Source organism: Heterodontus francisci, chromosome 31 (genome assembly GCF_036365525.1).
Source record: "Heterodontus francisci isolate sHetFra1 chromosome 31, sHetFra1.hap1, whole genome shotgun sequence".
Lineage (NCBI taxonomy): Eukaryota > Metazoa > Chordata > Chondrichthyes > Heterodontiformes > Heterodontidae > Heterodontus > Heterodontus francisci.
This window is the reverse complement of record NC_090401.1, coordinates 11,594,315-11,620,814: the sequence shown is the minus strand read 5'-3', so window position 1 is coordinate 11,620,814 and position 26,500 is coordinate 11,594,315. Positions and strand designations below refer to the sequence as shown.

Sequence of the window (26,500 nt, the reverse complement as noted above, 5' to 3'; positions counted from 1 at the left end):
CCTCTCCCCAGTATATGGACGACCCTCTCCCCAGTATATGGACGACCCTCTCCCCAGTAAATGGACATCCCTCTCCCCAGTAAATGGACATCCCTCTCCCCAGTATTAGGACGGCCCTCTCCCCAGGATATGGAAGGCCCTCTCCCCAGGATATGGAAGGCCCTCTCCCCAGTATATGGACGACCCTCTCCCCAGTATATGGACGACCCTCTCCCCAGTAAATGGACGACCCTCTCCCCAGGATATGGAAGGCCCTCTCCCCAGTATATGGAAGGCCCTCTCCCCAGTATATGGACGACCCTCTCCCCAGTATATGGACGACCCTCTCCCCAGTATATCGACATTCTTCCCCCAGTATATGGAAGGCCCTCTCCACAGTATATGGAAGGCCCTCTCCCCAGTATATGGAAGGCCCTCTCCCGAGTATATGGAAGGCCCTCTCCCGAGTATATGGACTTGTCTGTCCCCAGTATATGGACGGCCCTCTCCCCAGTATCTGGACGGCCCTCTCCCCAGTATCTGGACGGCCCTCTCCCCAGTATCTGGACTGCCCTCTCCCCAGTATCTGGACGGCCCTCTCCCCAGTATCTGGACTGCCCTCTCCCCAGTATCTGGACGGCCCTCTCCCCAGTATCTGGACTGCCCTCTCCCCAGTATCTGGACGGCCCTCTCCCCAGTATCTGGACTTCCCTGTCCCCAGTATCTGGACGGCCCTGTCCCCAGTATATGGAAGGCCCTCTCCCCAGTATATGGACATGCCTCTCCCCAGTAAATGGACGACCCTCTCCCCAGTATATGGAAGGCCCTCTCCCCAGTATATGGACGACCCTCTCCCCAGTATATGGACGACCCTCTCCCCAGTATATGGACGACCCTCTCCCCAGTATATGGACATCCCTCTCCCCAGTATATGGACATCCCTCTCCCCAGTATATGGAAGGCCCTTTCCCCAGTATAAGGACGGCCCTCTCCCGAGTATATGGACGTGTCTGTCCCCAGTATATGGACGGCCCTCTCCCCAGTATATGGGAGGCCCTCTCCCCAGTATATGGGCGGCCCTCTCCCCAGTATAAGGGCGGCCCTCTCCCCAGTATAAGGACGGCCCACTCCCCAGTATATGGACGACCCTCTCCCCAGTATATGGACGGCCCTCTCCCCAGTACATGGACGGCCCTCTCCCCAGAATATCGACATCCTTCCCCCAGTATATGGAAGGCCCTCTCCCCAGTATATGGACGTCCCTCTCCCCAGTATATCGACATCCTTCCCCCAGTATATGGAAGGCCCTCTCCCCAGTATATGGAAGGCCCTCTCCCGAGTATAAGGACGTGTCTGTCCCCAGTATATGGAATGCCCCCTCCCCAGTATATGGACATCCCTTTCCCCAGTATATGGACATCCCTTTCCCCAGGATATGGAATGCCCTCTCCCCAGTATATGGACATCCCTCTCCCCAGTATATGGAATGCCCTCTCCCCAAAATATGGACATCCCTTTCCCCAGTATATTGACATCCCTCACCCCAGTATATGGAATGCCCTCTCCCCAGTATATGGGCATCCCTCTCCCCAGTATATGGAATGCCCTCTCTCCAGTATATGGACAGCCCTCTCTCCAGTATATGGACAGCCCTCTCCCCAGTATATGGACATCCCTCTCCCCAGTATATGGAATGCCCTCTCTTCAGTATATGGACATCCCTCTCCCCAGTATATGGAATGCCCTCTCTCCAGTATATGGACAGCCCTCTCCCCAGTATATGGGCATCCCTCTCCCCAGTATATGGAATGCCCTCTCTCCAGTATATGGACAGCCCTCTCCCCAGTATATGGACATCCCTCTCCCCAGTATATGGAATGCCCTCTCTTCAGTATATGGACATCCCTCTCCCCAGTATATGGAATGCCCTCTCCCCAGTATATGGAATGCCCTCTCCCCAGTATATGGACATCCCTCTCTCCAGGATATGGACAGCCCTCTCCACAGTATATGGACATCCCTCTCCCCAGTATATGGACATCCCTCTCCCCAGTATATGGAATGCCCTCTCCCCAGTATATGGACATCCCTCTCTCCAGGATATGGACATCCCTCTCCCCAGGATATGGACAGCCCTCTCCCCAGTATATGGACATCCCTCTCCCCAGTATATGGACATCCCTCTCCCCAGTATATGGAATGCCCTCTCTCCAGTATATGGACATCCCTCTCCCCAGTATATGGAATGCCCTCTCCCCAGTATATGGACATCCCTCTCTCCAGTATATGGACAGCCCACTCCCCAGTATATGGACATCCCTCTCCCCAGTATATGGAATGCCCTCTCCCCAGTATATGGACATCCCTCTCCCCAGCATATGGACATCCCTCTCCCCAGCATATGGACAGCCCTCTCCCCAGTATATGGACATCCCTCTCCCCAGTATATGGAATGCCCTCTCCCCAGTATATGGAATGCCCTCTCCCCAGTATATGGAATGCCCTCTCCCCAGTATATGGACATCCCTCTCCCCAGTATATGGAATGCCCTCTCCCCAGTATATGGAATGCCCTCTCTCCAGTACATGGACAGCCCTCTCCCCAGTATATGGACATCCCTCTCCCCAGTATATGGAATGCCATCTCCCCAGTATCTGGACGGCCCTCTCCCCAGTATATGGACGACCCTCTCCCCAGTATATGGACGACCCTCACCACCGTATATGGACGACTCTCTCCCCAGTATATGGAAGATCCTCTCCCCAGTATCTGGACGGCACTCTCCCCAGTATATTGTCGACCCTCTCCCCAGTATATGGACGACCCTCTCCCCAGTATATGGACGACCCTCTCCACAGTATATGGACGACCCTCTCCCCAGTATATGGATGACCCTCTCCCCAGTATATGGACGACCCTCTCCCCAGTATATGGAATGCCCTCTCCCCAGTATATGTAAGGCCCTCTCCCCAGTATATGGAATGCCCTCTCCACAGTATATGGAATGCCCTCTCCCCAGTATATGGACATCCCTCTCCCCAGTATATGGAAGGCCCTCTCGCCAGTATATGGAATGCCCTCTCCCCAGTATATGGACATCCCTCTCCACAGTATATGGAATGCCCTCTCTCCAGTATATGGACAGCCCTCTCCCCAGTATATGGACATCCCCCTCCCAAGTGTATGGACATCCCCCTCCCAAGTGTATGGACATCCCTCTCCCCAGTATATGGACATCCCTCTCCCCAGTATATGGAATGCCCTCTCCCCAGTATATGGACATCCCTCTCCCCAGTATATGGAATGCCCACTCCCCAGTATATGGACGACCCTCTCCCCAGTATATGGACATCCCCCTCCCAAGTGTATGGACATCCCTCTCCCCAGTATATGGACATCCCTCTCCCCAGTATATGGACATCCCCCTCCCAAGTGTATGGACATCCCTCTCCCCAGTATATGGACATCCCTCTCCCCAGTATATGGAATGCCCTCTCTCCAGTATATGGACAGCCCTCTCCCCAGTATATGGACATCCCCCTCCCAAGTGTATGGACATCCCTCTCCCCAGTATATGGACATCCCTCTCCCCAGTATATGGAATGCCCTCTCCCCAGTATATGGACATCCCTCTCCCCAGTATATGGAATGCCCTCTCCCCAGTATATGGAATGCCCTCTCCCCAGTGTATGGAATGCCCTCTCTCCAGTATATGGACAGCCCTCTCCCCGGTATATGGAATGCCCTCTCCCCAGTATATGGACGACCCTCTCCCCAGTATATGGAAGATCCTCTCCCCAGTATCTGGACGGCCCTCACCCCAGTATCTGGACGGCCCTCTCCCCAGGATCTGGACGGCCCTCTCCCCAGTATATGGACGACCCTCTCCCCAGTATATGGACGACCCTCTCCCCAGTAAATGGAAGGCCCTCTCCCCAGCATATGGATGGCCCTCTCCCCAGTATATGGAAGGCCCTCTCCCCAGGAAATGGACAACCCTCTCCCCAGTATCTGGACGGCCCTCTCCCCAGTATCTGGACGGCCCTCTCCCCAGTATCTGGACTGCCCTCTCCCCAGGATCTGGACGGCCCTCTCCCCAGTATCTGGACGGCCCTCTCCCCAGTATCTGGACGGCCCTGTCCCCAGTATATGGAAGGCCCTCTCCACAGTATATGGACATGCCTCTCCCCAGTATATGGACGACCCTCTCCCCAGTATATGGAAGGCCCTCTCCCCAGTATATGGAAGGTCCTCTCCCCAGTATATGGACGGCCCTCTCCCCAGCATATGGACGGCCCTCTCCCCAGTATATGGACGACCCTCTCCCCAGTATATGGACATCCCTCTCCCCAGTATATGGACATCCCTCTCCCCAGTATATGGAAGGCCCTCTCCCCAGTATAAGGACGGCCCTCTCCCGAGTATATGGACGTGTCTGTCCCCAGTATATGGACGGCCCTCTCCCCAGTATATGGACGGCCCTCTCCCCAGTATATGGAATTCCCTCTCCCCAGGACATGGACATCCCTCTCCAGCATATGGACAGCCCTCTTCCCAGTATATGGAATGCCCTCTCCCCAGTATATGGACATCCCTCTCCCCAGTATATGGACATCACTCTCCCCAGTATATGGACAACCATCTCCCCAGTATATGGAATGCCCTCTCCCCAGTATATGGACATCCCTCTCCCCAGTATATGGACATCACTCTCCCCAGTATATGGAATGCCCTCTCCCCAGTATATGGACATCCCTCTCCCCAGTATATGGAAATCCCTCTCCCCAGTACATGGAATGCCCTCTCCCCAGTATATGGATTGCCATTTCCCCAGTATATGGAATGCCCTCTCTCCAGCATATGGACAGCCCTCTCCCCAGTACATGGACATCCCTCTCCCCAGTATATGGAATGCCAACTCCCTAGTATCTGGACGGCCCTCTCCCCAGTATATGGACGACCCTCTCCCCAGTATATGGACATCCCTCTCCCCAGTATATGGACATCCCTCTCCCCAGTATATGGAATCCCCTCTCTCCAGTATATGGACATCCCCCTCCCCAGTATATGGACATCCCTCTCCCCAGTATATGGAATGCCCTCTCTCCAGTATATGGACAGCCCTCTCCCCAGTATATGGAATGCCCTCTCTCCAGTATATGGAATGCCCTCTCCCCAGTATATGGAATGCCCTCTCCCCAGTATATGGAAGGCCCTCTCCCCAGTATATGGAAGGCCCTCTCCCCAGTATATGGAATGCCCTCTCCCCAGTATATGGAATGCCCTCTCCCCAGTATATAGAAGGCCCTCTCCCCAGTATATGGAATGTCCTCTCCCCAGTATAAGGAATGCCCTCTCCCCAGTATATGGACATCCCTCTCCCCAGTATATGGAAGGCCCTCTCGCCAGTATATGGAATGCCCTCTCCCCAGTATATGGAATGCCCTCTCCCCAGTATATGGAATGCCCTCTCCCCAGTATATGGAATGCCCTCTCCCCAGTATATGGACATCCCTCTCCCCAGTATATGGACGGCCCTCTCCCCAGTATATGGACATCCCTCTCGCCAGTATATGGAATGCCCTCTCCCCAGTATATGGAATGCCCTCTCCCCAGTATATGGAAGGCCCTCTCCCCAGTATATGGAATGCCCTCTCCCCAGTATATGGAATGCCCTCTCCCCAGTATATGGACATCCCTCTCCCCAGTATATGGAAGGCCCTCTCGCCAGTATATGGACATCCCTCTCCACAGTATATGGAATGCCCTCTCTCCAGTATATGGACATCCCTCTCCCCAGTATATGGAATGCCCTCTCCCCAGTATATGGACATCCCTCTCCCCAGTATATGGAATGCCCTCTCCCCAGTATATGGACATCCCTCTCCCCAGTATATGGAAGGCCCTCTCCCCAGTATATGGACATCCCTCTCCACAGTATATGGAATGCCCTCTCTCCAGTATATGGACAGCCCTCTCTCCAGTATATGGACATCCCTCTCCCCAGTATATGGAATGCCCTCTCGCCAGTATATGGAATGCCCTCTCCCCAGTATATGGAATGCCCTCTCCCCAGTATATGGACATCCCTCTCCACAGTATATGGAATGCCCTCTCCCCAGTATATGGACATCCCTCTCCCCAGTATATGGAATGCCCTCTCGCCAGTATATGGAATGCCCTCTCCCCAGTATATGGAATGCCCTCTCGCCAGTATATGGAATGCCCTCTCCCCAGTATATGGAATGCCCTCTCCCCAGTATATGGACATCCCTCTCCCCAGTATATGGAATGCCCTCTCGCCAGTATATGGAATGCCCTCTCCCCAGTATATGGAATGCCCTCTCCCCAGTATATGGACATCCATCTCCCCAGTATATGGAAGGCCCTCTCCCCAGTATATGGAAGGCCCTCTCGCCAGTATATGGAATGCCCTCTCTCCAGTATATGGACAGCCCTCTCCCCAGTATATGGACATCCCTCTCCCCAGTATATGGAATGCCCTCTCCCCAGTATATGGACATCCCTCTCCCCAGTATATGGAATGCCCTCTCCCCAGTATATGGAATGCACTCTCCCCAGTATATGGACATCCCTCTCCCCAGTATATGGACATCCCTCTCCCCAGTATATGGACATCCCCCTCCCAAGTATATGGACATCCCTCTCCCCAGTATATGGACATCCCTCTCCCCAGTATATGGACATCCCTCTCCCCAGTATATGGAATGCCCTCTCCCCAGTATATGGAATGCCCTCTCCCCAGTATATGGAATGCCCTCTCCCCAGTATATGGACATCCCTCTCCCCAGTATATGGAATGCCCTCTCCCCAGTATATGGAATGCACTCTCCCCAGTATATGGACATCCCTCTCCCCAGTGTATGGAATGCCCTCTCTCCAGTATATGGAATGCCCTCTCTCCAGTATATGGACAGCCCTCTCCCCGGTATATGGAATGCCCTCTCCCCAGTATATGGACGACCCTCTCCCCAGTATATGGAAGATCCTCTCCCCAGTATCTGGACGGCCCTCACCCCAGTATCTGGACTGCCCTCTCCCCAGGATCTGGACGGCCCTCTCCCCAGTATATGGACGACCCTCTCCCCAGTATATGGACGACCCTCTCCCCAGTAAATGGAAGGCCCTCTCCCCAGCATATGGATGGCCCTCTCCCCAGTATATGGAAGGCCCTCTCCCCAGTATATGGACAACCCTCTCCCCAGTATCTGGACGGCCCTCTCCCCAGTATCTGGACGGCCCTCTCCCCAGTATCTGGACGGCCCTCTCCCCAGTATCTGGACTGCCCTCTCCCCAGGATCTGGACGGCCCTCTCCCCAGGATCTGGACGGCCCTCTCCCCAGTATCTGGACGGCCCTGTCCCCAGTATATGGAAGGCCCTCTCCCCAGTATATGGACATGCCTCTCCCCAGTATATGGACGACCCTCTCCCCAGTATATGGAAGGCCCTCTCCCCAGTATATGGACGACCCTCTCCCCAGTATATGGACATCCCTCTCCCCAGTATATGGACATCCCTCTCCCCAGTATATGGAATGCCCTCTCCCCAGTATATGGAATGCACTCTCCCCAGTATATGGACATCCCTCTCCCCAGTGTATGGACAGCCCTCTCCCCGGTATATGGAATGCCCTCTCTCCAGTATATGGACAGCCCTCTCCCCGGTATATGGAATGCCCTCTCCCCAGTATATGGACGACCCTCTCCCCAGTATATGGAAGATCCTCTCCCCAGTATCTGGACGGCCCTCACCCCAGTATCTGGACTGCCCTCTCCCCAGGATCTGGACGGCCCTCTCCCCAGTATATGGACGACCCTCTCCCCAGTATATGGACGACCCTCTCCCCAGTAAATGGAAGGCCCTCTCCCCAGCATATGGATGGCCCTCTCCCCAGTATATGGAAGGCCCTCTCCCCAGTATATGGACAACCCTCTCCCCAGTATCTGGACGGCCCTCTCCCCAGTATCTGGACGGCCCTCTCCCCAGTATCTGGACTCCCCTCTCCCCAGGATCTGGACGGCCCTCTCCCCAGGATCTGGACGGCCCTCTCCCCAGGATCTGGACGGCCCTCTCCCCAGTATCTGGACGCCCCTCTCCCCAGTATCTGGACGGCCCTGTCCCCAGTATATGGAAGGCCCTCTCCCCAGTATATGGACATGCCTCTCCCCAGTATATGGACGACCCTCTCCCCAGTATATGGAAGGCCCTCTCCCCAGTATATGGAAGGTCCTCTCCCCAGTATATGGACGGCCCTCTCCCCAGTATATGGACGGCCCTCTCCCCAGTATATGGACGGCCCTCTCCCCAGTATATGGACGACCCTCTCCCCAGTATATGGACATCCCTCTCCCCAGTATATGGACATCCCTCTCCCCAGTATATGGAAGGCCCTCTCCCCAGTATATGGAAGGCCCTTTCCCCAGTATAAGGACGGCCCTCTCCCGAGTATATGGACGTGTCTGTCCCCAGTATATGGACGGCCCTCTCCCCAGTATATGGATGGCCCTCTCCCCAGTATATGGGCGGCCCTCTCCCCAGTATATGGGCGGCCCTCTCCCCAGTATATGGAAGGCCCTCTCCCCAGAAGAAGGACGGCCCACTCCCGAGTATATGGACGACCCTCTCCCCAGTATTTGGAAGGCCCTCTTCCCAGTACATGGACGGCCCTCTCCCCAGTACATGGACGACCCTCTCCCCAGTATATCGACATCCTTCCCCCAGTATATGGAAGGCCCTCTCCCCAGTATATGGACGTCCCTCTCCCCAGTATATCGACATCCTTCCCCCAGTATATGGAAGGCCCTCTCCCCAGTATATGGAAGGCCCTCTCCCGAGTATATGGACGTGTCTGTCCCCAGGATATGGAATGCCCCCTCCCCAGTTTATGGACATCCCTTTCCCCAGTATATGGACATCCCTTACCCCAGTATATGGACATCCCTCTCCCCAGTATATGGAATGCCCTCTCCCCAGTATATGGACATCCCTCTCCCCAGTATATGGAATGCCCTCTCCCCAGTATATGGAATGCCCACTCCCCAGTATATGGACATCCCTTTCCCCAGTATATGGGCATCCTTCACCCCAGTATATGGAATGCCCTCTCCCCAGTATACGGACATCCCTCTCCCCAGTATATGGAATGCCCTCTCCCCAGTATATGGAATGCCCTCTCCCCAGTATATGGACATCCCTCTCCCCAGTATATGGAATGCCCTCTCCCCAGTATATGGAATGCCCACTCCCCAGTATATGGACATCCCTTTCCCCAGTATATGGACATCCCTCTCCCCAGTATATGGAATGCCCTCTCTCCAGTATATGGACAGCCCTCTCCCCAGTATATGGACATCCCTCTCCCCAGTATATGGAATGCCCTCTCTCCAGTATATGGACATCCCTCTCCCCTGTATATGGAATGCCCTCTCCCCAGGACATGGACATCCCTCTCCAGTATATGGACACCCCTCTTCCCAGTATATGGAATGCCCTCTCCCCAGTATATGGACATCCATCTCCCCAGTATATGGAATGCCCTCTCTCCAGTATATGGACATCCCTCTCCCCAGTATATGGAATGCCCTCTCCCCAGGACATGGACATCCCTCTCCAGTATATGGACACCCCTCTTCCCAGTATATGGACATCCCTCTCCCCAGTATATGGACATCCCTCTCCCCAGTATATGGAATGCCCTCTCCCCAGTATATGGACATCCCTCTCCCCAGTATATGGAATGCCCTCTCCCCAGTGTATGGACATCCCTCTCTCCAGTATATGGACATCCCTCTCCCCAGTATATGGAATGCCCTCTCCCCAGGACATGGACATCCCTCTCCAGTGTATGGACATCCCTCTCCCCAGTATATGGACATCCCTCTCCCCAGTATATGGACATCCCTCTCCCCAGTACATGGAATGCCCTCTCCCCAGTATATGGAATGCCCTCTCCCCAGTGTATGGAATGCCCTCTCTCCAGCATATGGACAGCCCTCTCCCCAGTACATGGACATCCCTCTCCCCAGTATATGCAATGCCATCTCCCCAGTATCTGGACGGCCCTCTCCCCAGTATATGGACGGCCCTCTCCCCAGTATATGGACGACCCTCTCCCCAGTATATGGACGACCCTCACCACCGTATATGGACGACCCTCTCCCCAGAATATGGAAGATCCTCTCCCCAGTACTTGGACATCCCTCTCCCCAGTATCTGGACGGCCCTCACCCCAGTATCTGGACGGCCCTCTCCCCAGGATCTGGACGGCACTCTCCCCAGTATATGGACGACCCTCACCCCAGTATATGGACGACCCTCTCCCCAGTATATGGACGGCCCTCTCCTCAGTATATGGACGACCCTCTCCCCAGTATATGGACGACCCTCTCCCCAGTATATGGAAGGCTGTCTCCCCAGTAAATGGAAGGCCCTCTCCCCAGCATATGGATGGCCCTCTCCCCAGTATATGGAAGGCCCTCTCCCCAGTAGATGGACAACCCTCTCCCCAGTATCTGGACGGCCCTCTCCCCAGTATCTGGACGGCCCTCTCCCCAGTATCTGGACGGCCCTCTCCCCAGTATATGGAAGGCCCTCTCCCCAGTATATGGACATGCCTCTCCCCAGTATCTGGACGACCCTCTCCCCAGTACATGAAAGGTCCTCTCCCCAGTATATGGAAGGCCCTCTCCCCAGTATATGGAAGGTCCTCTCCCCAGTATATGGACGGCCCTCTCCCCAGTATATGGACGGCCCTCTCCCCAGTATATGGACATCCCTCTCCCCAGTTTATGCACATCCTTCTTCCCAGTATTAGGACGACCCTCTCCCCAGTATATGGACGACCCTCTCCCCAGTAAATGGACGGCCCTCTCCCCAGGATATGGAAGGCCCTCTCCCCAGCATATGGATGGCCCTCTCCCCAGTATATGGAAGGCCCTCTCCCCAGTATATGGACATCCCTCTCCCCAGTATATGGAAGGCCCTCTCCCCAGTATATGGACGACCCTCTCCCCAGTATATGGACGACCCTCTCCCCAGTATATCGACATCCTTCCCCCAGTATATGGAAGGCCCTCTCCCCAGTATATGGACGTCCCTCTCCCCAGTATATCGACATCCTTCCCCCAGTATATGGAAGGCCCTCTCCCCAGTATATGGAAGGCCCTCTCCCCAGTATATGGAAGGCCCTCTCCCGAGTATATGGAAGGCCCTCTCCCGAGTATATGGACGTGTCTGTCCCCAGTATATGGACGGCCCTCTCCCCAGTATCTGGACGGCCCTCTCCCCAGTATCTGGACGGCCCTGTCCCCAGTATCTGGACGGCCCTCTCCCCAGTATCTGGACGGCCCTCTCCCCAGTATCTGGACGGCCCTCTCCCCAGTATCTGGACGGCCCTCTCCCCAGTATCTGGACGGCCCTCTCCCCAGTATATGGACATGCCTCTCCCCAGTATCTGGACGACCCTCTCCCCAGTACATGAAAGGTCCTCTCCCCAGTATATGGAAGGCCCTCTCCCCAGTATATGGAAGGTCCTCTCCCCAGTATATGGACGGCCCTCTCCCCAGTATATGGACGGCCCTCTCCCCAGTATATGGACATCCCTCTCCCCAGTATATGGACATCCTTCTTCCCAGTATTAGGACGACCCTCTCCCCAGTATATGGACGACCCTCTCCCCAGTAAATGGACGACCCTCTCCCCAGGATATGGAAGGCCCTCTCCCCAGCATATGGATGGCCCTCTCCCCAGTATATGGAAGGCCCTCTCCCCAGTATATGGACATCCCTCTCCCCAGTATATGGAAGGCCCTCTCCCCAGTATATGGACGACCCTCTCCCCAGTATATGGACGACCCTCTCCCCAGTATATCGACATCCTTCCCCCAGTATATGGAAGGCCCTCTCCCCAGTATATGGACGTCCCTCTCCCCAGTATATCGACATCCTTCCCCCAGTACATGGAAGGCCCTCTCCCCAGTATATGGAAGGCCCTCTCCCCAGTATATGGAAGGCCCTCTCCCGAGTATATGGAAGGCCCTCTCCCGAGTATATGGACGTGTCTGTCCCCAGTATATGGACGGCCCTCTCCCCAGTATCTGGACGGCCCTCTCCCCAGTATCTGGACGGCCCTGTCCCCAGTATCTGGACGGCCCTCTCCCCAGTATCTGGACGGCCCTCTCCCCAGTATCTGGACGGCCCTCTCCCCAGTATCTGGACGGCCCTCTCCCCAGTATCTGGACGGCCCTGTCCCCAGTATATGGAAGGCCCTCTCCCCAGTATATGGACATGCCTCTCCCCAGTATATGGACATGCCTCTCCCCAGTAAATGGACGACCCTCTCCCCAGTATATGGAAGGCCCTCTCCCCAGTATATGGAAGGTCCTCTCCCCAGTATATGGACGGCCCTCTCCCCAGTATATGGACGGCCCTCTCCCCAGTATATGGACGACCCTCTCCCCAATATATGGACATCCCTCTCCCCAGTATATGGACATCCCTCTCCCCAGTATATGGAAGGCCCTTTCCCCAGTATATGGACGGCCCTCTCCCGAGTATATGGACGTGTCTGTCCCCAGTATATGGACGGCCCTCTCCCCAGTATATGGGAGGCCCTCTCCCCAGTATATGGGCGGCCCTCTCCCCAGTATATGGGCGGCCCTCTCCCCAGTATAAGGACGGCCCACTCCCGAGTATATGGACGACCCTCTCCCCAGTATTTGGAAGGCCCTCTCCCCAGTACATGGACGGCCCTCTCCCCAGTACATGGACGACCCTCTCCCCAGTATATCGACATTCTTCCCCCAGTATATGGAAGGCCCTCTCCCCAGTATATGGACGTCCCTCTCCCGAGTATATGGACGTGTCTGTCCCCAGTATATGGAATGCCCCCTCCCCAGTATATGGACATCCCTTTCCCCAGTATATGGACATCCCTTTCCCCAGGATATGGAATGCCCTCTCCCCAGTATGTGGAATGCCCACTCCCCAGTAAATGGACATCCCTTTCCCCAGTATATGGACATCCCTTTCCCCAGGATATGGAATGCCCTCTCCCCAGTATATGGAATGCCCTCTCCCCAGTATGTGGAATGCCCACTCCCCAGTATATGGACATCCCTTTCCCCAGTATATGGACATCCCTTTCCCCAGGATATGGAATGCCCTCTCCCCAGTATATGGACATCCCTCACCCCAGTATATGGATAGCCCTCTCCCCAGCTTATGGACATCCCCCTCTCCAGTACATGGACATCCCTCTCCCCAGTATATGGACATCCCTCTCCCCAGTATATGGAATGCCCTCTCTCCAGTATATGGACAGCCCTCTCCCCAGTATATGGACAGCCCTCTCCCCAGTATATGGACAGCCCTCTCCCCAGTATATGGAATGCCCTCTCCCCAGTATATGGACTTCCATCTCCCCAGTATATGGACTGCCCTCTCCCCAGTATATGGACATCCCTCTCCCCAGTATATGGAATGCCCTCTCCCCAGTATATGGACATCCCTCTCTCCAGTATATGGACAGCCCTCTCCCCAATATATGGACATCCCTCTCTCCAGTATATGGACATCCCTCTCCCCAGTATATGGAATGCCCTCTCTCCAGTATATGGACATCCCTCTCCCCAGTATATGGAATGCCCTCTCTCCAGAATATGGACATCCCTCTCCCCAGTATATGGAATGCCCTCTCCCCAGTATATGGAATGCCCTCTCTCCAGTAGTTGGACATCCCTCTCCCCAGTATATGGACATCCCTCTCCCCAGTATATGGAATGCCCTCTCCCCAGTATATGGAATGCCCTCTCTCCAGAATATGGACATCCCTCTCCCCAGAATATGGACATCCCTCTCCCCAGTATATGGAATGCCCTCTCCCCAGTATATGGAATGCCCTCTCTCCAGAATATGGACATCCCTCTCCCCAGTATATGGAATGCCCTCTCCCCAGTATATGGAATGCCCTCTCCCCAGTATATGGACATCCCTCTCCCCAGCATATGGAATGCCCTCTCCCCAGTATATGGACATCCCTCTCCCCAGGATATGGAATGCCCTCTCTCCAGTATATGGAATGCCCTCTCTCCAGTATATGGACATCCCTCTCCCCAGTATATGGAATGCCCTCTCTCCAGTATATTGACATCCCTCTCTCCAGTATATGGACATCCCTCTCCCCAGTATATGGAATGCCCTCTCTCCAATATATGGACGGCCCTCTCCCCAGTATATGGACATCCCTCTCCCCAGTACATGGAATGCCCTCTCCCCAGTACATGGAATGCCCTCTCCCCAGTACATGGAATGCCTTCTCCCCAGTATATGGAATGCCCTCTCTCCAGTATATGGACATCCCTCTCCCCAGTATATGGACATCCCTCTCCCCAGTATATGGAATGCCCTCTCTCCAGTATATGGAATGCCCTCTCCCCAGTATATGGAATGCCCTCTCTCCAGTATATGGAATGCCCTCTCTCCAGTATATGGAATGCCCTCTCTCCAGTATATGGAATGCCCTTTCTCCAGTATAGGGACATCCCTCTCCCCAGTATATGGAATGCCCTCTCTCCAGTATATGGACATCCCTCTCCCCAGTATATGGAATGCCCTCTCCCCAGTATATGGAATGCCCTCTCTCCAGTATATGGAATGCCCTTTCTCCAGTATATGGACATCCCTCTCTCCAGTATATGGAATGCCCTCTCCCCAGTATATGGAATGCCCTCTCCCCTGTATATGGAATGCCCTCTACCCAGTATATGGAATGCCCTCTCTCCAGTATATGGAATGCCCTCTCCCCAGTATATGGAATGCCCTCTCTCCAGTATATGGAATGCCCTCTCCCCAGAATATGGAATGCCCTCTCTCCAGTATATGGACATCCGTCTCTCCAGTATATGGACATCCCTCTCTCCAGTATATGGAATGCCCTCTCTCCAGTATATGGAATGCCCTCTCTCAAGTATATGGACTTCCCTCTCCCCAGTATATGGACATCCCTCTCCCCAGTATATGGACATCCCTCTCCCCAGTATATGGACATCCCTCTCCCCAGTATATGGAATGCCCTCTCTCCAGTATATGGACATCCCTCTCCCCAGTATATGGAATGCCCTCTCCTCAGTGTATGGACATCCCTCTCCCCAGTATATGGAATGCCCTCTCTCCAGTATATGGACATCCCTCTCCCCAGTATATGGAATGCCCTCTGCCCAGTATATGGAATGCCCTCTCCCCAGTATATGGAATGCCCTCTCCTCAGTATATGGAATGCCCTCTCTCCAGTATATGGACGGCCCTCTCCCCAGTATATGGAATGCCCTCTCTCCAGTATATGGACATTCCTCTCCCCAGTATATGGAATGCCCTCTCTCCAGTATATGGAATGCCCTCTCTTCCGTATATGGACATCCCTCTCCCCAGTAAATGGAATGCCCTCTCTCCAGTATATGGACATCCCTCTCTCCAGTATATGGACATCCCTCTCCCCAGTATATGGAATGCCCTCTCCCCAGTATATGGACATCCCTCTCCCCAGTATATGGACATCCCTCTCCCCAGTATATGGAATGCCCTCTCCCCAGTAAATGGAATGCCCTCTCCCCAGTATATGGACATCCCCCTCCCCAGTATATGGAATACCCTCTCTCCAGTATATGGAATGCCCTCTCTCCAGTATATGGACATCCCTCTCTCCAGTATATGGACATCCCTCTCTCCAGTATATGTACATCCCTCTCCCCAGTCTATGGAATGCCCTCTCTCCAGTATATGTACATCCCTCTCCCCAGTATATGGAATGCCCTCTCTCCAGTATATGGACATCCCTCTCCCCAGTATATGGACATCCCTCTCCCCAATATATGGAATGCCCTCTCCCCAGTATATGGAATGCCCTCTCTCCAGTATATGGACATCCCTCTCTCCAGTATATGGAATGCCCTCTCTCCAGTATATGGAATGCCCTCTCTCCAGTATATGGACATCCCTCTCTCCAGTATATGGACATCCCTCTCTCCAGTATATGGAATGCCCTCTCTCCAGTATATGGACATCCCTCTCTCCAGTATAGGGACATCCCTCTCCCCAGTATATGGACATCCCTCTCCCCAGTCTATGGAATGCTCTCTCTCCAGTATATGGACATCCCTCTCTCCAGTATATGGACATCCCCCTCCCCAGTATATGGACGGTCCTCTCCCCAGTATATGGGCATCCCGCTCCCCAGTATTTGAAAGCCCCTCTCCCCAGTCTATGGACATCCCCCTCCCCAGTGTATGGACATCCCCCTCCCCAGTATTTGAAAAGCCCTCTCCCCAGTCTATGGACGGCCCTCTCCCCAGTGTATGGACATCCCCCTCCCCAGTATATGGCCATCCCGCTCCCCAGTATATGAAAGGCCCTCTCCCCAGTCTATGGACGGCCCCCTCCCCAGTCTATGGACGGCCCTCTCCCCAGTATATTGGCATCCCGCTCCCCAGTATATGAAAGGCCCTCCCCCCAGTCTATGGAAGACCCTCTCCCCCGTCTATGGACAGCCCTCCCCCCAGTCTATGGACGGCCCTCTCCCCAGTCTATGGACAGCCCTCCCCCCAGTCTATGGACAGCCCTCCCCCCAGTCTATGGAAGGCCCTCTCCCCAGTCTATGGAAGACCCTCCCCCCAGTCTATGGACAGCCCTCCCCCCAGTCTATGGACAGCTCTCCCCCCAGTCTATGGAAGGCCCTCCCCCCAGTGTATAGACGGCCCCCTCCCCAGTTTATGGATGTCCCCCTCCCCAGTGTACGGACGCTCTCTCCCCATTATCGTGATGGCCCTTTAGCGATGCTGAAGGAATCATTTGCTTCTTTGGATCATCCTTCTTTGCCACTGCCATTGTTTTTAATCTTCGACCCCACGCTAAGTCACGTGGTACATGCCAGGAGTGCCAAGAAAATATTTCAAAGGAACTGACATGACATTATCGGGCAAGATTCAACTCAGTCATGTGCACCCTCGATCCTATGGCGCAGTGCAGCTGGGGTCACAGTATTGAACCCTTTGTCCCTTTTCCACTTTGCATCATATTCTATTCTCAGTGCCCTAGGCTGTCTTTGAGCAGAGGAGGTGCTCAGTATAGGCCTGTCGGCTAACCTCCCCCTCGATTCACAGAGAAGGCCCGGACTGCCATCATTCTGCAATGCAGTTTTCCAAGGTGTTCCCATTAATTGCCAGTCTTCATTGGATGTTCAAACAGTATAATGCTCAGGAGAACTGACTGCCACTCATTAAATGGCCCACGTTCTATTTTATAGAAAGAATGGCATATTACCTCGCCAGAATACGCTCTCCAGCAGACTCAACAAGCCCGGGAAGACCAGGAGCCCCTGGTAAAGTTGGAACTCCTGGACATCCTGGGCAACCAGGCCAACCTGGAATGCCAGGACAGCCTGGAAGAGATGGACGCCCTGGTTTGCCTGGGCCAAAAGGTATAATTCATTTTAAACATATACAATCGCACTTAGGGAGCTGCATTAATGTTCAACTCCATGTGGTCCATGTTGATGCTCGTTCTGTGTAGGTAGCCTCATGTCCAGTCTGATCATAACAGGGCTAACCATGAGTTCACTTGTTTCTGTGCTGGATTCCAAAGTGACGCTCTGATGACAGATTTTAAAAATGACAGCTAGCAGCTCCTCCGCAAGTCTGGCAGCATCTGTGGAGGGAGAACCAGTCTTAATCTTCCAGGTCAAAATATCATATAACGTCGTATAATTAGCCATTTGCTTACATTAGTTGGATCACACTGTGCTGCATCAGCACTGCTGGGATGCTCGTCCCATGGAGGGTGAATAAATGATGCCACTGTCCATGAAAGGATTGAGAACAGACTGAGTATCACACAATATTCCATCCATTGTGTTAAAGCAGGATTTAAATAAATATGTATCATCTCCAAATCATTTCTGGTAATTTGGTACCCAGCTCTAAATCTACTCAAAGGGAAATGGAATGAGAATCCCATCTCTCTGCTGGGTGGCAGGGTTTCCATGGAAATGTGTTAAAGAGGATTTGAACTGTCTCCAAATAGACTAGGTGCAACAGGCAATTAACTAGCCAAATTTGAGGCGGAATTGGCATTCCCAGCCAGAGACTCATAATGAAGGAACATACATTTATATAGTGCCTTCCATATCCTCACGATGTCCTAAAGTCCTTCACAGCCAAATTATTACTTTTAATATATATTACTACAGCTAATTGCAAAAAAGCAAGTGATTCATGTGCAACAAAATATTACAAACAATACAGAGATGTCGTGTCCCTGCCCTGGGTGTGTTTGATGGGACGGTGTTGAGGGAGCTTTACTCTGTATTGAACCTTCGCTGTACCTGCTTCCAGAGTCATTGAAGAGCTGAATCATTTCTGTCGAACTGTGAACTTGAATTATTTGCTTCTGTTGCACTTGCTGGGATCTTATAAATTCTAGTCCTTAATAAGTTGTTGAAATATTTCTGAAACAGGTCCCAGTGGTCTTAAGGGAGATCGAGGTGAAAATGGCATTGGCCGTTTGGGCGAGCCTGGTGCACCCGGACCTCAAGGTGAGACACATTCACACTCAGAACTCACGTTGTGCTTTGATATCTGAAGAACCCTCCTTTCAATGGATTCCTCTGGTTTCTGCAGGGGTTTTTTTGCAAAAGAAATGCAATGGCACAATCAGTACAGAAAGTAACTTGTTGACATTGACAAGTCAGTCGTGCAGCAGGCTGGATTACTGCTGGGCTGGGTCATTGAGTTGGGAATTCGTGGGCTCACATCTTTCCTCCTGATTCTTGACATCAGCCAGATGAATCGTGAGCCAAAATCAGTGTGTGTGAAAAGCACTCCTCCCAGCAGGTATCGCCAAGGCAGGTATGATAAAGGCCCCTGTAGAGGGCATAGTGCTGCACTGTTGGGTATCCTGACCAACATGGCTGTATTATTTGATGAATTAACAGAAAAAAAAAGATAAGTGTAATGCAGATGCAATACAATTAGAGTTTTCAAAAGGCCTTCAATAAGATAACTCGTAGTACACTTTTAACTACAGTTAGAATGCGTGGAGTTAGGGGTCAGGTAGCAGAATGGACAGCAAGCAAAACAGTAAGTATGTGTTAAAGTTAGTTACTCGGACTAGTGGAAAGTGGGAAGTGTTGGGACAATTGTTGTTCTCTATTTACATAAATGATTTGGACTCTGGAATCAGAACTACAATTTCACTATTTAAAAAGGGCGGTAGAGAGAAAACAGGGAATTATGGACCAGTCAGCCTGACGTCAATAGTGGGGAAAATTCTAGAGTCCATTATAAAAGATTTTATAGCAGAGCACTTAGAGAACAGTGGTAGAATTAGGCAGAGTCAGCATGGATTTACGAAAGGGAAATCATGCTTGACAAATCTACTAGAATTCTTCGAGGATGTAACTAGTAGAGTTGATGAGGGGGAGTGAGTGGATGTGGTTTATTTGGACTTTCAGAAGGCTTTCGACAAAGTCTCACATACGAGATTAGCATGTAAAATTAAAGCGTATGGGATTGGGGGTAGTGTATTGCGATGGATAGAAAATTTGTTGGCGGACAGGAAACAAAGAGTAGGGATAAATGGGTCTTTTTCAAAATGGCAGTCAGTGACTAATGGGGTACCGCAGGGATCGGTGCTTGGACCCCAGCTATTCACAATATATATTAATGATTTAGACGAGGGAACTAAATGTAATATCTCCAAATTTGCAGATGACACAAAACTGGGTGGGAGGGTGACTTGTGAGGAGGATGCAGAAAGGCTTCAGGGTGATTTGGAAAGGTTGAGTGAGTGGGCTAATGCATGGCAGATGCAGTATAATGTAGATAAATGTGAGGTTATCCACTTTGGTAGCAAAAACAGGAAGGCAGATTATTAACTGAACGGCTATAAACTGAGAGAGGGGAATATGCAGCGAGACCTGGGTGTTCTCGTACACCAGTCACTGAAGGTAAGCATGCGGGTACAACAGGCGGTTTGAAAAAAAGGGCAAATGGTATGTTGGCCTTCATAGTGAGAGGATTCGAGTACAGGAGCAGGGATGTCTTGCTGCAATTATACAGGGCTTTAGTGAGGCCACACCTGGAATATTGTGTGCAGTTTTGGTCTCCTTATCTGAGGAAGGATGTTCTTGCTGTAGAGGGAGTGCAGCAAATGTTTACCAGACTGATTCCTGGGATGGCGGGACTGACGTATAAGGAGCGATTGAGTTGGTTAGGATTATATTCGCTGGAGTTCAGAAGAGTGTGGGGGGGATCTCATAGAAACCTACAAAATTCTAACAGGGCTTGACAGGGTAGATGCAGGAAGAATGTTCCCGATGGTGGGGGAGTCCAGAACCAGGAGTCATAGTCTCAGGATACGGGGTAAACCTTTCAGGACTGAGATGAGGAGAAAGTTCTTCATCCAGAGAGTGGTGAGCCTGTGGAATTCACTACCACAGAAAGCAGTTGAGGCCAAAACATTGTATGTTTTCAAGAAGGAGTTAGATATAGCTCTTGGGTCTAAAGGGATCAAAGGGTATGGGGTGAAAGTGTGAACAAGCTACTGTGTTGGATGATCAGCCATCATCATAGTGAATGGTGGAGCAGGTTCGAAGGACCGAATGGCCTACTCCTGCTCCTATTTTCTATGTTTCTATATTTCAATATTTGCAATTGGGGGTGGAGGGGTATAGTTAATTTTTTAAAAATTGTATTTTAGTTCATTCATTCATGGGATGTGGGTGTTCCTGGTAAGGCCAGCATTCATTGCTCATCCCTAATCGTCCTCACATGGTGGTGAACTGTCTGCTCAAACTGCCACTGTCCATGTAGTCCAGATACACCCACAGTCCTGTTAGGTAGGGAGTTCCAGGCTTTTGACCCAATGACAATGAAGGAACAGTGATAGACTTCCAAGTCAGCATGGTGTGTGTTAATACTAAGGAAAACTATAACAAAATACAAGAAGATGTTGATAAACTTGTAGAATTACTGTGTAAATGCCAAATGAATTTCTATCCAGATAAGTGTGAGATGATGTATTTTAGTAGGAAGAATAAGGAGGTTACACAGGAGGTTAATTGGAGTGGAGAAAACTTGGGGTACAAACTCACAAATCATTAAAACTAGCAACACAAGTTAACAAGGCCAGGAAAATGTATACAAAGTACTGGGGTTTATTTCTGGAGGAATGGCATTGAAAAACAAAGAAGCTATGGTAAACTTATATAGAATCTTGGTTAGACCAGAGACCAGAACTGTTCACAGTACTCCAACACAAAAGAAAAGACTTGCATTTATATAGCGATTATCATGATCACAGGATGTCCCAAAGCACTTTTACAGCCAATGAGCTGCTTTTTGAAGTGCAGTTCCTGTTGTAATGTAGGAATATTATAAAAAGGATATAGAGGCCTCAGAGAAGGTGCAAAAATGATTTAAAAGGATGAGACTCGAACTAAGAGGTTATAACTATCAGGAAAGACTGAACAGGCTAGGACTCTTTAGATTAGCGAAGACTGATAACGTGGAGAAGATGTTTCTACTTTTGGAGATTTCAAAACTGGCGGCCTTAAATATAAAGTAGATATTAATAAATTTATTGGCCTCGCCTAGTGATTTTTTTATTCGTTCAGGGGATGTAGATGTCGCTGGCTAGGCCAGCATTTATTGCCCATCCCTAATTACCCTTGAGAAGGTGGTGGTGAGCTGCCTTCTTGAACCGCTGCAGTCCTTGGGGTGGAGGTATACTATTAGGAAGGGAGTTCCAGGATTTTGACCCAACGACAGTGAAGGAACAGCGATATAGTTCCAAGTCAGGATGGTGTGTGGTTTGGAGGGGAACTTGCAGGTGGTGCTGTTCCCATGCATCTGCTGCCCTTGTCCTTCTAGGTGGTAGAGGTTGCAGGTTTGGAAGGTGGTGTCTAAGGAGCCTTGGTGCGTTGATGCAGTGCATCTTGTAGATGTTACACACTGCTGCCACTGTGCGTCGGTGGTGGAAGGAGTGAATGTTTGGGGATGGGATGCCAATCAAGCCGGCTGCTTTGTCCTGGATGTAGTCGAGCTTCTTGAGTGTTGTTGGAGCTGCACCCATCCAGGCAAATGGAGAGTATTCCATCACACTCCTGACTTGTGACTTGGTAATGGTGGACAGGCTTTGGGGAGACAGGAGGTGAGTTACTTACCACAGAATGCCCAGCCTCTGACCTGCTCTTGTAGCCAAAGTATTTATGTGGCTGGTCCAGTTCAGTTTCTGGTCAATGGTAACCCCCAGGATGTTGATAGTGAGGGATTCAGCGATGGTAATGCCATTGAACTTCAAGGGGAGATGGTTAGATTCTGTTTTGTTTGAGATGGTCTTTGCCTGGCACTTGTGTGGAGCGAATGTTACTTGCCACTTATCAGCCCAAGCCTGAATATTGTCCAGGTCTTGCTGCATCTGGACATAGACTGCTTCAGTATCTGAGGAACTGCGAATGGCACTAAACATTGTGCAATCATCAGCCAATATTCCCATTTCTGACCATATGATGGAGGGAAAGTCACTGATGAAGCAGCTGAAGATGGTGGGGCCTCAGGCACTACCCTGAGGAATGCCTGCAGTGATGTCCTGGGACTGAGATGATTGACCTCCAACAACCGCCATCTTCCTTTGTGCTAGGTATGATTCCAACCAGCGGAGCATTTTCCCCCTATTCCCACTGACTCCAGTTTTGCTCGGGCTCCTCGATGCTATACTCGGTGAAATACTGCCTTGATGTCAGGAGCTAAACTCTTTTGTCCAATTTTGCACCAAGGCTGTAATGAGATCAGGAGCTGAGTGACTCTGGCAGAACCCAAACTGAGCATCAGTGAGCAGGTTATTGCTGAGCAAGTGCTGCTTGATAGCACTGTTGATGACCCCTTCCATCACTTTACTGATGATCGGGAGTAGACTGATAGGGCGGTAATTGGCTGGGTTGGATCTGTCCTGCTTTTCGTGTACAGGTCACAGCTGGGCGGGCAATTTTCCACATTGCCGGGTAGATGCCAGTGTTGTAGCTGTACTGGAACAGCTTGGTTAAGGGCACAGCTAGTTTTGGAGCACAGGTCTTCAGTACTGTTGCTGGAATGTTGTCAGTGCCCATAGCCTTTGCTGTATCCACTGGCTGTCTCAGGTAACTGTCTCAGAATGGTGTTGGTGATCTTCATGCCCCATCAACACTGGCAATTTAACTGACAGGGGCTGCTCGTTGGGTGTCCAAAGCGCTCACCTGTTTTAGACGACAGACCCCTTTTAGCAGGGTCATTGAGGCCCTGTGAAAGGAACCTGATTGCCATTTTAGGTATGAAGTGGCCAGAGCCTGCATTGTGTAGCCTTTGACCAGCTCCACAGGAATTGGAAGAGAGGAGGCCTGGCAAAGCATTAATTTTGTGGAGCCCAAAGGAGTTAGAGTGCATCTTCAAAACCTGAAAAATTAATCTGGGCTGCTACCATCCTGGGATCCACACTCTCAGCAATCATATGCTCCACCCTTGGAATTAAACTTGCTGGCAATCACCACAATTTGATCTGGAGGCCTCAATCTGGCAAGCTGCACTGCGACCCCTGTTTGATCCCCTGTAGCTTACCTGCTAGATTTAAATGAAGATGGGGCCTCAGCCATGGGAATATGAGTCCCTTGTTTCCAGTTTCCAATATCTTGCCTTTCAATTTCAGGTCCACCAGGTCTCCCAGGATACAGTAAAATTGGCCTACCGGGTCCAGCCGGCCAGCAGGGTGTGCCAGGTGTTCCAGGGCAACCAGGACTACAAGGAGCATCAGGGAAAAATGGGCATTGCGCACGCTCTGACTGCATCATGCGGGTACACGAGCCTTATAACGCCAAGAATTCGAAAGGACCGTCTCACTGGATGAATTAATAAAGACATTTTTCGTTTGCATTTTTTGGGGGGGGTTGGTTAAAATGTCTAATTTTTTTTTTCCTCAGTTATTCCTTTTGAATGAATCATGTGAACAGCTTTTGAAGGTAGGCCCAAGCAATAATTTATCCACCCAATGTATTATTTAAATAGTGTTTGTAAAGGTTTCTGATTTTCTCCAGCCCAATGTTTTACTCACTATGATTAAGCCCCATTAAGCTTTCCAGCACCATTAAAAATGCATAATGGGGGGGTGTCCCTGTGAAGGACCGAGAGTCTGTCCCTGGTCCATGTGGGTCAACTGGCCACCAAATTGGGCTCAGGGTTGCTAACTATGGTTGGACAGACTTCAAAAGTTTCATCACATGACCTTCTACAGCCTCTCCCCTCACCCTCACACCATTGGCTGCTTGACATATCAATCCTCGCAGCGTCCTGCCTTCCCATGGCTGATTGGATGATTCTCCGTCAAAAACCCTTTTTCCCATCTCCAATATTTTTATAACTTTTTTTTCATTTTCTTTGAGCACTTTTGTTTATAAAAAGATTTTTCTCACTGTTTGCTCACACAGGAGATTAATCTTGAATTCCTAGAGCCTCCAGGACGGTCCCAGAGGGTTGTTAACCCGGGTTGGGACACTGCCATTAGCCCTTTCTGTGGGTGGAGGAGGTAGGACATAAGCTGGGTATCCTGTTCCTCAGCACCCCCTGCTGGAAAGAATGTCCATGTGGCTGTTGGTGAAAACAGAATCATCTTTGGCTGTGATGCCTGGTACAGCTGAATAGCCCACTGACACTCATTGTGTAGTCTCAGGCATTAAGAGAGATCACTCTTGTGAGATAGCAGAGGGCAATCTATGTTTAAGGTACCCTGTCCCAAGTGAGAGTTAACAGTTTCAGGAGGAGAAAATATAATTTGATAAAAGATGGGAGTCAGTGCGAGTCAGCTGGGCAGCCAGGTGTGAAGGGCTGTGCCTACCGGTGGGGTATAGCAGCCACTGATACACACTCACAGACGCAGTTTTATAGCAGCCTTGGGTCCTTACCTTATTCCCATTACAGAATAAAAAAGAGCAGTTAAAGTCTTTGAGAGAAACTATTGGTGCTACAAAAAGCAATGGAGAAATTCTGTCCAGTCCTACTGGTCCCATGGAACAGAGGCTGAGAATATTCCAGCACAGACTCCATTCAGCCTATTTTTTTCCACATGAGCCATTCAGTCTAATCTCATTCTTGATAAGCTTTAATACTGCTTAATAACTCATACCCTTTAATAAAAAAATTCTTAGACCCTGCTTCACCAACAGTTTGTGGCAGAGAATTCTACAGTCTATCTTGTATTAAATCTTTTCTAACCTCCCCTTTAATTCCCTTGTTAGAGTTAAACATCTTGTAGACCAATAGAAATAATCTATCAATATTTCCCTTATCACATTCTTCATTATCTTGAAGACCTTGATTAAGCCTGTGAGCAGGCCCCGCCTGTGCCCACTGACCGAGACCCGCATACAGGACCCGCCTGGGCCCACTTACCAGGCCCTGCATACAGGCCCCACCTGGGCCCACTGACCAGGCCCACATACAGGACCCACCTGGGCCCAGTGATCAGGCCCTGTGTACAGGTCCCACCTGGGCCCACTTACTAGACCCTGCATACATGACCCAACTGGGCCCAGTGACCAGACCCCATGTACAGGACAAACCATTGAATGCCCACACTGATTGCTTCCATGTCCCATCTCTTATCAGCCCTCTGTCCCATCTCGATCACATCCTACATCCATCCCATTCCACCCCCTCTGCTCAACCCCACCTCACCCCATGCCCTGACCCTGTCCAACTCTCTGGTTATGCATTGGGGAGGGCAGCAATGATTATAGGTGACCATGTACCACAGATTCAAGAGTGATTGGAAAATGGTGGATGATGACGCAGCATTTTGGCACCTCAAGTTAAAAGGTAACTTTCCAACTTTGTGCTCCCAACAAGTAAGGCTTCTCACTGGGAGAGCATATCAGAAAGTTTTCCCTTAACTGGAAATTACCTTGTGGTGATTTCCTAACCAGTGAGAATCTAATCCCCTGGCAACTGGAAACCCAGGCCCTTCCCTTGACAGTTACCACTTTCTAACTAAAACCTTTCCAGTTTCCCTATGCTTTCCCAATCTGTGCTTCTGCTACTGGGACAGGCCCACGACTGATTGTAGGCTTCTTGTTTACATATTTGTACTTCAGCACCTGCTGGTACAGGTTAATGCTGGTCCATCACACAGTCAGACTGACCAACTTACAGCTGATGGAAGCTGGACTTCCTGATTCACAGCAGCTATACCTCAATAGTGGGCCTCTCCCAAGTAACCATCTTCTCTGCCATTGACATGTATGCTGGCAAAATCCTTCCTGCCTCTGTGCTTGTCTTCATTTGCCAAGATTTCATCATGAAATGGGAACATGTTGCCTGGAATTGTCTGGTGAAATGTCTTATCGCAATCATGTGTTATTGTATCGTCTAAATGCCACTGTTGGAGATCAGGGAGTTCCTTGTGATTCCTGCATTAACGAGCATTAAAG

General features: G+C 51.2%; 1 protein-coding gene across 8 annotated transcripts in view; it reads left to right on the top strand.

Moving 5' to 3' along the window:
• The window catches only part of col16a1 (collagen, type XVI, alpha 1), a 628,911-nt gene extending 602,411 nt beyond the window's left edge, over nt 1–26,500 (top strand). For all 8 annotated transcript variants that reach the window (XM_068011105.1, XM_068011107.1, XM_068011111.1 and 5 more), the window contains 3 exons: nt 17,297–17,470; nt 18,506–18,583; nt 23,728–26,500. In XM_068011105.1, the coding sequence (XP_067867206.1) occupies nt 17,297–17,470; nt 18,506–18,583; nt 23,728–23,930 (455 nt within the window). In that variant the 3' untranslated portion in view covers nt 23,931–26,500. The remainder of the gene's footprint in view (nt 1–17,296; nt 17,471–18,505; nt 18,584–23,727) is intronic.